The sequence below is a fragment of the Mauremys reevesii genome, linkage group 1 (genome assembly GCF_016161935.1).
Source record: "Mauremys reevesii isolate NIE-2019 linkage group 1, ASM1616193v1, whole genome shotgun sequence".
Classification (NCBI taxonomy): Eukaryota; Metazoa; Chordata; order Testudines; family Geoemydidae; genus Mauremys; species Mauremys reevesii.
In genome coordinates this window covers 266,192,064-266,205,892 of record NC_052623.1, presented here as the reverse complement: position 1 = coordinate 266,205,892, position 13,829 = coordinate 266,192,064, and the positions used below count along the sequence as shown (strand labels likewise).

Sequence of the window (13,829 nt, the reverse complement as noted above, 5' to 3'; positions counted from 1 at the left end):
GGCTACACTTGCAGATGTAGATGTAGAGCAGATCTAAACCCGCCTTCGGAGAGTGCACCAGGGAAAGTGCTTCAGTCTGTCCATGCTGACAGCTGCAAGCGCACTGGCGTGGCCACATTCACAGCACTTGAAGTGGCATTTGGAGCGGTGCATTATGGGCAGCTATCCCACAGAGCACCTCTTCCCATTCTGGTGCTGTGGCTTGTGGGTAGGGGGTGGTGGGGTGTGGGGCATTTTGGATCCTGTCGCAACGCCCTGTGATGCATCGCTTCCCATTCCAGCAATCCCTGTACGTCCGTCCACATTTGGCACCATCTTTCAACAGTTTCTGTGCAGAGCGCACTTTGTCTTCCCTTTCGGTCTGCAGGAATGGAGCCCAAAGTGCTGCGGAACTTGCTGACGAGTCTCACCAGTGCGTCTTGTTTGGCAGTCGAGTTACTCTTAAGATCCAAAGTGACAGAGAGGATTCCGACGATGATATCAAGTCGAGTAATGCATACGACATGAAATTGCGTGTCTCATTCACGGACATGCACTCCACCGTGGAACACCACTTTTGGGCTCGGGGAAAAAAGCACTGAGTGGTGGGATCACATCGTCCTGCAAGTCTGGGATGACGAGCAGTGGCTGCAGAACTTTCGGATGAGAAAAGCCACTTTCATGGGACTGTGTGCTGAGTTTGCCCCCACCCTGTGGCGCAAGGACACGAGATTGAGAGCTGCCCGGCCGGTGGAGAAGCGGGTGGCTATTGCAATCTGGAAGCTGGCAACTCCAGACAGCTACCGATTGGTCGCTAATCAGTTTGGAGTGGGAAAGTCGACGATTGGAATTGGCCCTGCAAACTTGCATCAACACATTAATCGTATCCTGCTCAGAAGAACGGTGACTCTGAGTAACGTGCATGACATTGTGGCTGGCTTTGAACAAATGGGTTTCCCTGACTGCGGAGGGGTGATAGATGGGACGCATATTCCTATTCTGGCACCAGCCCACCTAGCCTCTGAGTACGTTAACTGAAAGGGGTATTTCTCCATGGTTCTCCTGGCGCTTGTGGATCACCGTGGTCATTTAATTGACTTTAACGCAGGCTGGCCCGGAAGGGTGCATGACACATGCATCTTTTGGAACACTGGCCTATTCAAGAAGCTGCAAGCTGGGACTTTTTCCCCAGACCAGAGGATCACCATAGGGGAAGTCGAAATGCCCATTGTGATCCTTGGAGACCCTGCTTACCCTTTAATGCTGTGGCTCATGAGACCCTACACAGGGAGCCTGGACAGCAGCCAGGAACGGATCAACTACAGGCTGAGCTAGTGCTGAATGACTGTGGAGTGTGCTTTTGGCCATTTGAAGGGCTGCTGGCGCTCTCTTTATGGGAAGCTGGATTTGGCCGAAGACAGCATCCCTGCAGTTATATCCGCATGCCATACCCTCCATAATATTTGTGAAGGGAAGGGTGAAAGCATCACTCAGGCATGGGCCTTGGAGGTTCAACACCTGGAGGCTGAATTTGCACAGCCAGAGAGCAGGGCTATTAGAGGGGCCCAGCGTGGGGCTGCAAGGATTAGGGATGCCTTGAAGGAGCAATTTGAGGCTGAAAGCCACCAGTAATGTCTGGTGCTCTGCACGGGAGTGAAGTGCAGTGGCTGTGTTTGGTACACTCACTTGCAGTGCTCGTTGCTTTCCTGGGCTAAGGTATATTTTGCTTTATGCACTAATAAAGTATGTTTTCAAAGTAAAAAACTCCATTTATTGAAAATAAAATTTATGTATTGAAAAAAAAAATATCACAGAAATACCAAAAGGGCAAGGGGGTAGGGTGGGGACTGGTTCACTCATAGGCTTGAGTATGTCCTGATTTCATACTCTTGAATCCTGTCTGGAGTGCTGTGCACTGAGTGCTGCACTTCAGGATGGCTATAAGGCATGTTGTGGGGGGTTGAGTGCAGTGGATAAGGGTTGTCGTTTTCGTGGGTGAGTGGTGAGGCTACGGGTGTAGGAGGCAGCTGGGGGTGGTAAGAACCTGGATGTTGGGGAAAGTGTGTTGGAGAAGACATGGGGTCACAAGGGGAAGAGTTTTGGGACAAGGGCTGCGGGGGAGGGGGGGCGAGTGCGGTAGTGTTCTGCCTGCATGGCGACGAGTGCCTGGATAGAGTCCACTTGGCGCTTCATTATGCTAATCAGCCGTTCCGTGCTTTGCTGCCGGTGCGTCGCGTTTTCCTGGCGGATCCTCCTTTCGCTCTCCCTCCACTTCTGTGCCTTTCGATTCTCGTTTACAGACTGCTGCATGACTTCATGCAGCATGTCGTCTTTGCTTTTACGTGGCCTCTTCCTGAGTCTTCTCAGTCTGTCGGCCGGTGATAAGAATGACGGCTGAGATCTCAAGGTTGCACCTATACAGGCAAAATGCAACACTTAACAGAGGCAGCATTGTACACACCAGACAGAGCAATGATTCACCCATACTTAAGGAGGGCAATCACAAAAAACCATACTTTGCCTGTCCCAAAACGAGCACACACAACCCACGGGAGCCCCAGAAATGGTGAGTAAGCACAGGGTCCATGGGGACTGATTGTTTAATGGCTGTACTGTCCTCTGGGTTTCCGTGCCTTGGGGAGAGCCAACAGCTGCAGGGGGCACCTATACTGAACACTGTCCCAACATTCTCCACAGGAGTTCGTCCCGGAAGATATCTTTCTGTGACCCGGGAAGCAAGGGAGGGTCTTCTCCTACAATGCAGCTTCTGCCCTGGCCCATATTCAGCTTGCCTGTGTGCAGCAATGGTTCCCCCTCCTCGCCCAAAGAGCCCGTACCTAAAAACTTCCTTCCCAAAAAGAAAGCCGCTTACCAGGAATCTCCTCTGATGTTTGTCCTTCCCCAAGCACCGGATGCCGCGACTGGCTGCCTTCCTCCTGGCTCGAGAAGAACTCCTGGCTGCATGCATCTAGGGATTCCGGGGTGTCTCCCCCCACCTTACTACCATCGCTTGCGCTTTCCTCCTCCTCCTCCCCCGCTGTGCTGGGATGGGAAGTGTCCATGGTGGTCGTTGCAGTGGAGGTGGGATCGCCCCCAAGTATCGTGTCCAGCTCTTTGTAGAATTTGCAGGTCACGGGGACAGCAATGGAGCGGCCGTTTGCCTCGCGGGCTTTGTGATAGGCATTTTGCAGGTCCTTTACTTTAACCCGACACTGCACAGCATCCCGGTCATGGCCCCTGTCCATCATGGCCCTTGATAGGTGCCCGAAGGTATCGTAATTCCTACGGCTGGAGCGCAGCTGGGACTGCACAGCTTCCTCCCCCCAAACACTGATGAGGTCCAGCACCTCGCCATTGCTCCATACTGGGGATTGCCTGGTGCGTGGAGGCATGGCCACCTGGAAAGAGTCACTGAAAGCATTCCATGCCTGGCTGAGCAAACAGGAAGGGGATTTTCCAAATTCCCAGGGAACTTAAAGGGCGGGTCTGATGCTTGGTCACCTGAGGACAGGGCAGCAGAGTTCAAAAGTGATGACCAGAGTGGGTAGAACAGGCATTGTGGGACACTTCCGGAAGCCAATCAGAGCGCATTAGGTGTCCACACTGGCGCTGCGGCGCTCCAGCGAGAGCGCAACAAACGTTATTCCTCTCCAGGAGATGGAGTACCAGGAGCGCTCCAACCACAGAATCAGAATGCTCTACGTGCCTTGACAGTGTGGACAGGGAGTGAAGTGGAGCGCTCTTGGCAGCTTTATTGCACTATAATGTGCAAGTGTCGCCAAGGCCTCTAGTTCTTTTTTGAACCCTGTTATAGTTTTGGCCTTCACAACATCCCCTGGCAGTGAGTTCCTCAAGTTGACTGTGCTTTGTGTGAAGAAATACTTCCTTTTGTTTGTTTTTAAACCTGCCGCCTATTAATTTCATTGGCTGACCACTGCACCTGTCAGGTTTTCTGCTGCTGTTCAGAACCATGTGGGCAGTTGAGAAATTGACAAGAATTATGTTACTTTCTCTCCATTTTCCTTAGCAGCATCAGCAGTTCAGCCACCTGTGCTGTCTTGCTGCAGACTTAGTGAAGAAACATGTCTTTGATTCACATTTGGGAGGTTGTTTGTAACCATAAAAACTAGAAACTTTATTTTAAATGAAAGCTTGAATTCAGCAGTTATTGATTCTCCTATTGCTAGGGAAACGATTGGCCAAATTGCTAGGACAATATATTCCATGCTTACCAGGTTAAGTTCCTATGATGTGTTTGCAGTCCCCAAGCTGCAGGGAAAAATTTAGGCTGATGGTCAAGAACCAGTTGCTACTGAAGTCTGTTAGTTAACCACTGAACAATCTAAAGGGAAATGGTTGGCACCCCATCACTTGCTTCCTTTTACAACTAACTGCCAGGGAACTATCCTGTATTGACCGTAGTGGTGGACAAAGGAAAACTAAGATCTTTTCAGTCTCTAATTTCTCTTTGTTTTATAGAGGAAAATTAAGGGAACCTATCGGACCTTTCAGTATGTGTGAGGACTATGGTATTTCCTATCTTGGATGCTGACTGTGTGTGCGTGTGTGTGTGTGTGTGGGGTGGGGAAGCGGGGGGGCTGCTTCCCCTGAGCTGAGTCCTTCTTCCATGTGGCTCCCACACATGGACGTTGTTTAATGTATCACACATGTGAGTAAATGGACTTCATTAGAGGAGTTGATGTTGAGTTTGTCCCATCAGTCATGTTTAAAACTTGTCTTGTCTAGAGACCGCTCTTTAAAATTTTCATCATTGCTAACTCAGGTTCATGTCCATCAGTGTTAGTAAGGTTCAGCTCCATAGTGTGGGTGGTCTGACTGCCAACATCGTTTTCAGCACCGTCTCAGTTAGATTTGCTCCCAGTTGGGTTAGATGACATGTTGCTGTAAATGGAGTTGGGAGTTTGTGAGCCATCTGTGCCAGAGCTCTTAAGTTGCTAATGCTGGTGGAAGTGAACTTGTACTAGCAAGACGGGGAAATTGAAACAAAACCAAAAAACAACAAAAACAAAATCCTCTGATGTAAAGCAGGGCGTAAAGGTTGTGTTGGGTGTAGGCAGTAAGGTATATTTTGCTCTGTATTAAGTCTTTGCTTCCTCTTCTCCTTTGGATCTGCTACAGGGATTTTCTCTCCACGTGGTTTAACTGGATTGTTCTGTTCCAGTCATAGGAGTTTAACCTGTTCTAACCTTTTCACTCCCTGCTTCTTATAGTCCTCAACGATGGCAAACTGTACAGAATAATCATGCAGCATGGCCATTCCTAGATTCACAATTAGTGACCTGTAAAATTGGCGACACCAGAGACTATTGGCAGGAGCCAGCTTTCCCCAGGCACTTTCCCATTCCCCCTGGAGAGTTAAGTTCAATTAGAGCTACAAATGCACAGCAGGGAATTTGAAAATAGTACAGTGCCACATGGCACCATTTCTGTAAGAAAGGCAGTAAGATATCTTTGACCCTTCTGTGACCTTGATGCTCTAGCTGCTGCCCACTCTCTAACCTCCTTTTTCAGCATATTGCTTAAGAACGTAGCTTTTTCTCATTTCTTCAGTCATTTATTGTACAACAATATCCTTGACTATGTTCAGTCTGTGTGGGTTTCCCCCCCTTCAGTCATAGTATGGAAACTTCTCACCATATAGTAACCTTTTTGTTGCATGGGTTTCCTTCTTCCTCATTTTCCTTCACCTCAGTGCAGTCTTGAATCCTGGACCAGCCGCATAACTCTCAAGCCATCTCTGACTGACTTCCTCCTCTCTTGACGTAGCTCCTACTGTCAAACCACTCTGTTTCTGGAGATGACTTTTCTGCATCAAAATCCTTTCGCTTACAAGTCCCACAAAGTTTAATTTTGGCTCTCTTCCCTGCCTCTGCCAAACCAATCTGTGTTCACTTTGGGTTACTTTCTCTCAAACACTTTTATTTTGCTCATATACAGAGCATACATATTTCTCATCTTATATAACTAGTGGTCTCTGTTTACCCTTTCTGCCTCTTGTCCAAGTAATTCCTCTAGTTAATGTCTGATGTGAACAAGTGCATCCTCCAAATAATGTTTTTCCCCCTCTTTCCTTGACTTGTACATCCCATTTGCCTCCACTGCCTATCACATTGGAAAAGCAGCAAAGAATCCTGTGGCACCTTATAGACTAACAGACGTTTTGGAGCATGAGCTTTCATGGGTGAATACCCACTTCGTCGGATGCAAGTACCACGAAGTGGGTATTCACCCACGAAAGCTCATGCTCCAAAACGTCTGTTAGTCTATAAGGTGCCACAGGATTCTTTGCTGCTTTTACAGATCCAGTCTAACACGGCTACCCCTCTGATACTTATCACATTGGAGTTGTCTATCGTCCTGCCCTTTCCTTCCTTCATCTTCTGTGTCTGCCAATCTTTCTACTTTCCAAAGTGCTATGAGAATGTAGTCAATATTTCTAACACCCTTTGACAATGAAGAGCTATAAAAATGCAACACATCTGCAACATTGACTCTACTGCTGCTGAAATCTCATTCATGTCTCTTGCCTTGACAGCAGCAAATATCTTCTCTCTGGCTTCCACAAGTGTCATGGTGATATTTTGAATGTCCTCAGCTATTGATATGGCTCTGCCTATAACCATAACAATTAAATACAGCAACCCTTGATAATTTTGTTTAGTTGCACCTACTTTCTTCAAAAACAGCCTAATATTTATTAATATGGGTAGTTTGAAGAGTCTATTATTCCATTATTAATCATAGCATACAAGAATTGTAGAGCTGGAAGGAACCTTGAGAGGTCGCCTAGTCCAGTGTTCCTCAATGACCAGTCTGTGGACTAGAGCTGGTCCCTGAGATCTCCCTGACACAGTTTAGGAAGACAGCGAGTCAGTCCCTGGTATCAAAAAAGTTGAGAAACACTGACCTACTCCACCTCCCGCATGCTGAGGCAAGGCCAAATAAACCTAGACCATTTCTCAAAGGTGTTTGTCTTAGCTGTTCTTGCATGCCTCCAATGACTGAGATTCCACAACCTGCCTTGGCAACCAATTCCAGTACTTAACTATCCTTCTAGTTAGGTGAGATATTAGGAAAAACTTTCTAAATTTCCCTGGCAGCAATTAAACCATTAATTTCTTGTCCGACCTTTTGTGGTCATGGAGAACAATTGATCATTGTCTTAGTTTTATAACGGTCCTTAACATATGTGATCAGGTGTCTCCTCGGTCTTCTTTTCTCAAGACTAAACATGCCCAGCTTTTGTAATCTTTCTTCATAGGTCAGGTTTTGTAAACCTTTTATCATTTTTTGTTGCTTTTCTCTGGACTCTCTCCGGTTTGTCCACATCTGTCCTAAACTGTGGAACCCATAACTGGACACAGTACCCCAGCTGAGGCCTCACCAGTGCCCAGTACAGCGGGACATTTACCTCCCATGTATTACATCTACTCCAAATTGATATTTGCTGTTTTCACAACTACATCACATATTGACTTGAGTGTAGGCTCGGCAGGATTCAATTTAAATGGTAAATGTCGATTTCAGCTGACACATTGAAATTGACTAAAAAAGTAGCCAGCTGTAACAGTGGGAGTGCAGCCTCCAACCCCATTGTGCCTGCAGGGATTGCGTGTTACCGGCCCTCTTGCAGTGCAGGGAGCCCTCTGCAGCCTGCTGTCATAGATCTGCTCCCTCATTCCTGTGACAGTAGGGCTGCAGAGGGCTGGTGACACCCAATCCCTGCAGATGCAAAGTGTGGGGAAAGCCGTGGCCAGGACCAGCAGAAGGAGGACAAGCCCCCAGCTGTGAGGGAGGCCACCCAGCTCCTGAATGGCTCGTCGTTGTCCTCTTGACAGCCCTGCCTGTGTGGGTCTTTGCTCTGTCATGTCAGGACTGCAGCCTTCCCCATACCTTGCACTTGCAGGGATCAGGTGCCACCAGCCCCACAGACGTGCAAGTAGCCCTCTGCAGCTCTGCTGTCACAGCTCTGCTTACCAGCCATCAGTGTGGAAGCTGTCCCTGGGCCGGAACTATTGAGTCCCTGGCCACTGGATACTGCTGGTCCTCCTCCTTGCAGTCCTGGCCTGAGGTGAGGGCTCTACTCTTCTGGGCTAGAACCGCATCCTCCTCCACACCTTGCACCCTTATGTCTTGGGTCCTTCAGTTGTGCAGGGAACCTCCCAGAGCCCTCTGCAGTCCTGCTGTCAGTGCTGTTCTAACCCCACTCCTGCTCCTTAATTTCCAGCAACTGTAAAAATAAAAATCCATAAAAATTGAAGAAAATTTTCAAATAAAAAGTAGGGCTGTCAATTAATTGCAGTTAACTCACGTGATTAACTCAAAAAATCAATTGCGATTAATTGCACTTATAACAATAGAATACCAATTGACATTTTATTAAGTATTTTTGGAGGTTTTTCTACATTTTCAATATTGATTTCAATTATGACACAGAATACAAATTGCACAGTGCTCACTTTATATTATTATTTCTGATTACAAATATATGCACTGTAAACAAAATAAATAGTATTTTTCAGTTCACCTTATACAAGTACTGAAGTGCAATCTCTTTATCATGAAAGTGTAACTTATAAATGCAGATTTTTTTTTGGTTAAATAACTGCACTCAAAAACAAAACAGTGTAAAACTTTAGAGCCTACAAGTCCACTCAGTCCTACTACTTATTCTGCAAGTTGCTAAGACAAATATGTTTGTTTACGTTGACGGGAGATACTGCTGCCTGATTCTTATTTACAATGTCACCTGAAAGTAAGAACAGGCATTCACATGTTGCTTTTGTAGCCGGCATTGCAAGGTATTTACATGCTAGATATGCTAAACAGTCATATGCCCCTTCACGCTTTGGCCACCATTCCAGAGGACATGCTTCCATGCTGATGATGCTCGTTAAAAAAATAAGGCGTCAATTAAATTTGTGACTGTATTCCTTGGGGGGGACAACTGTATGTCTCCTGCTCTGTTTTACTTGCATTCTGCATATATTTCATGTTATAGCAGTCTCGGATGATGACCCAGCACATGTCCGTTTTAAGTACACTTTCACAGCAGATTTGACAAACTGCAAAGAAGGTACCAATGCAAGCTTTCTAAAGATGTGAGATTTCTAAAAATAGCTACAGCACTCGACCCAAGGTTTAAGAATCTGACGTGCCGTCCAAAATCTGAGAGGGACAAGGTGTGGAGCATGCTTTCAGAAGTCTTAAAAGAGCAACGCTGTTATGGGGAAACTATAGAACCCAAACCACCAAAAAAGAAAATCAGCCTTTTGCTGGTGGCATCTGAGTCAGATGATGAAAATGAGCATGCGTCAGTCTGCACTGCTTTGGATCGTTATTGAGCAAAACCCATCATCAGCATGGACACGTCCTCTGGAATGATGGTTGAAGCATGAAGGGACATATGAATTTTTAACACAGTGGTTCTCAAACTTTTTTTTTTTTTGCAAATAAAAACACACAACTCATATTTTAATATCAGTAGTCTTACCTTTCTAATGCAATGGATGTGCCCTCTCTCCCTCACTGCGGCAGCCACCAAGCCGGGGCTGAGAAGGGGAGGTGTGTCTCCCTCTCTCCCCTGCTGTGGCAGCTCCTGAGCCGGGGTTGAGGAGGAGGAGGAGGAGGGAGTCTCTCCCTGGCAGCCGCATCCCTGGAGCTGGGGAAAATCGCTTCTTTCTCTGGCTGCCACAGCCCTGCATGTTCCAGATTCCCCCCATCCCCTCTTTTCACCTCACTGCTCCCTCCCACCTACCTCCTATTCCCCCACAAGGCCACCACCTCACCTTACATGTGAGTCTTCTCAGGGGCCAGGCACCTAATTAGTGGAGCCACACCTGCGCAGCTCCACTAATTAGGTGGGTGGCCCTTCATTCTCTTGTGCGTGGCTGCCCAGGTGCGCACCTTAGAGGGAACTATCCGTGGACCACCTGAATGGAGCAGTGGTCCACGGACCACAGTTGGAGAACCTCTGCTTTAGTGCATCTGGCACGTAAATATCTTGTAATGCCAGCTACAACAGTGCCATGCGAATGCCTGTTCTCACTTTCAGGTAACATTGTAAACAAAACGCAGACAGCATTATTTCCTGCAAATTGTAACCAACCTTATTTGTCGGAGTGATTCGCTGACCAAGAAGTAGGACTGAATGGACTTGTAGGCTCTCAAGTTTTACATTGTTTTATTTTTGAATGCAGGCTTTTTTTGTACATAATTCTACATTTGTAGTTCAACTTTCATGATAAAGAGATTGCACTATGGTACTTGTATGAGGTGAATTGAAAATTACAAATTATTTTTTTACAGTGCAAATATTTGTAATAAAAATAAATATAAAGTGAGCACTGTACACTTTGTATTCTGTGTTGTAATTGAAATTAATATTTGAAAATGTAGAAAACATCCAAAATATTTAAAATAAATGATATTCTATTGTCGTTCAACAGCGCGATTAATTATTTATTTAAAATAGTAATGATAGTCATGATGTGTAATGGAAGTAATACAGCACCTTCTGCCACGAAGCAGTTGTCTTTAAAGTGTCTCTATCTAACTTCCAGCTGTTTCCAACAATTCAACTACTGGCAGAAACAGCAGTCTTGGCACAGATTTGCTTTCAACAATTTGGGTCTGGTCAGCTTTGCCTAGTTTTTCCTCGAGGAACAAACAGCTGGGATAACATGCAGAGCTTGTTAAGACTCCAGAACACCCCCTTGCCAAACAATACCTACTGCTGTGTGTAGCAACAGTTTAAAAACAAACTCTATGCAGGAGTATGGGATTGCTACTTCCTTCATCCACCAGCATTTTATAACTTTTGCATACAACTCTTCACCCATCTGCCCTGGAGGAGGGAGCAGCAGCAGAATGAATGAAACTGAAGCAATCCTATTCAGTTTTACTCACTCCCTACCCTAACCTTGTCAAAGAAAAGGGGTGCGTGTATGGTGAAACTGCCTAATTTCTCCCCCGATTTGAATTTGCAAATGTGGGAGAGATTCTCTTCCTATCTCCAGGAAGAGTTAAAAAAAAAAAAAAACGAAAAAAACATTGATATGTTCACTTCATCTCCGCTGTAATTGCTAGAATAGGAGAGATGCTGGGAAATTATAAGAAATTCCAAGGATGAATAGGATGGAGAAAACTCGCATATCCTTCTAGTCAAAGCAGTGTGACAGAATTGCTGAGGTAGGAAGTAGCATGAGCAATGAGTACATTTGGAGGTGAGGGATGAGAATCTAGAATATTAGTTCTTTTGGGGAGTGCGTGAAATATTTTTGCCCAAGTTTAGTAGGGTTATAATTTAAACTGTAACTGTCTAACATTATGTTCACATGTCATAGTGTTGCACGGTTTGCAGGAAGGAGTTCACACCTTTGCTGCCATTGTTTAGATGGAGAAAGTTTTCTCCAAGACTGGGTTAACTGGGCAGCAGCACACAGAAGTTTACACTGTAATTGTTCTATCTCTACAATGGAAAAAGACATTTAAAAAAAAAAAAAAAAGGTCCTGTGAAAAATAGCAAAAACTATAGACACATCGCACAGGAGATGAAGTAGGAATAGCTTATGATTATTTCATGCCTGTATTTTCTTCTTCCATGCACTCTGGAATATGTAGTTGCAAATTAGTCTGATTTAGGTGCATTGACTCTCACAGAAAATAGGATGTCAGTAGGAAATTTTAATGTTAATTGTCTCTTTCCCCAAATCATTGCAACTTCTTCTGTCCACCTGGACTTGGGTAGGCTTATAACCCCTTGTTTCTGTTCCTTACAGTCGTTGCATTCACCTTTTCTGTTCTCTTGTAGAATGAGCCTCTGACCTCAGGTTATCATGGATACCCTGCGAGGGACAATCAAGTAAGAGTCTGATTACAGTAAACTGTGTGTGTGTGTGTCTGCTTGTGGATGTTCTGGCAGATGGCTTCCTAACAATGTTTGTTTTGGAATGGAGACTGTTTTATTTCACTGGTTGAACGCTTACGGAGGTATACAGTAAATTAAACACATTTTTTGGCCATGCCACATATGGAATGTGGCTGCGTGCATGATGAGGGGTTGAATGTGATCCCTCTGGTTCTCATTAAAAAATTTCCTCACCCATGGCTATTCTTTAAACTGGACTTCAGATCTAAATCCCAAATACCCACTCTGTCTCCTCAGTTTTACTCAGTGTAGACGTTCCGTCCGTGAACTCTTTTTGGTCTGTTTTGTTCTTATTGCTGTAACTCTAGCAGCTGAGGAGAGATGAGAAACAGTTTTTGTCTAAGAGGTATCTTCCCTTGCAGTGCTGCTGGAGCGGAGAACAATGTGGCCCAGGATGGGTTGCTTCTGGCTCTTATGAATTTGCCTTGGTGCTTTTTGAGTCCTGCAGGACCCATGCCCCATCCGCCAATTGAGGATATTTTAATTTTAAAGTAGTAAAGATGATATGGTTCGGTCTATTGAAGCCGTCATCGCAACATCCCCTTCCCATTCCACAGAAGGTAGGAAACGCCAGCTGATGAGCCTGTGTAGAGCAGGGGAGGAGAGGGCCATCATAAATTATCTTTCTACCTTTCCATTGTGAGGATATTTGTCACCCTTTGCCTGTTGCAGCTTACAAGTCAACACTGTCCAGGAAGAAGTCCTGAAGCTTGTCTGAAACCTTTATTCTAACACTGGAATTGAATTTTATGGAGATTTTTGAGAGACCTAAGCAAGGAGTATGGACACATGCACAGTAGAAGTACGGCTATGTTTGTATCCAGTGTCACATGCTCTGGTTTTCTTTCAACAAACACAGTTGTGTTGCACTAACCCCCTCTCCCCCAAACAAACAAAAAACCTCCCTAACCCTGTTGTAGGGACACCACATTCATGTGATGAATTTGTATCCATGCTTGCCATGATGCTGAACTGTTTGTATCTGTGCATTCCAAGGGAATTTGGAAAATTATTCCATAGTGGTTCCATGGGGGTGAGGGGATTGGGTTGGGTGACCAGAGCAAGGGCATATAGAGTGGCGCACCAGAGCCTGTGGCGCTGCATAGTCTGTGATCTCCTACTGCACAAAGTGCTGGAAAAAACAGGTGGACCAGCCATACCAGTTAGGGGGTTCCCAGCTATACTGCAAAAAGAAAAGCCTTGTCTGTGCTACAGTAGTTTGGCATTGCAGCCACCTGTATGCCTTATTTTAACTATCAAGACCCTGGCTGAGAGCAAGTACGATTACAAGCCTTGCCACCATTGAATCCTACACTGGGTTTCTCTACATTATTGTAGAGACATGGACAGAAAATATAAGTGTTATAGCTACAATGGCTGAGTTAGTTCTGCCAGTGCAGTGTTACAATGCTCCTGGCCCCACCATTTAGTATCAGATTTGACTGTTCAGAATACTGGCTCTGTCATCCATCATGCAACTCTTCTTTTGGCTGCATGTGGGGCTGAGAACACTTGCATTGGTACTCATCCGCTCTCAGCTATGCTCCGTCCTGTCTTCCAACTCCTGCCATTCAAGGCCATCCTGAGAGCACCTGGGACGCTATATGAACAGTCTTGAATGTTCTCCCTCACTCTGCACCCAGGGACAGCAATGGGAGACGCACAAAAATAAAATACAAACTACAGCTTTTGTAACCTGAGCATGTTTAAACCTTGTGATGATTTGCCTGAAAAACAAAGGACCAAAATCAGTTGCTGTTCAGCAGCCAGTGTAGGCATGCATATGCCCTATTGTACACACTTTCCTGATGGGTGCCCTGGCAATCAAATCCATCTCTTAACTGCATTATTATTTATGTATAAGACAGTAGCTCCCAGATGCCCCAGTCAAGACGGAGAT

General features: G+C 45.6%; 1 protein-coding gene across 7 annotated transcripts in view; it reads left to right on the top strand.

Annotated features, from left to right (window-relative positions):
- The window catches only part of RBFOX2 (RNA binding fox-1 homolog 2), a 251,899-nt gene that overhangs the window by 40,677 nt on the left and 197,393 nt on the right, over window positions 1-13,829 (top strand). For 5 of the 7 annotated variants that reach the window (XM_039486751.1, XM_039486794.1, XM_039486737.1 and 2 more), the window contains exon 2: window positions 11,813-11,863. The exons of the other annotated variants lie outside the window; for them this stretch is intronic. In XM_039486751.1, the coding sequence (XP_039342685.1) occupies window positions 11,813-11,863 (51 nt within the window). The remainder of the gene's footprint in view (window positions 1-11,812; window positions 11,864-13,829) is intronic. 7 annotated transcript variants of the gene reach the window in all.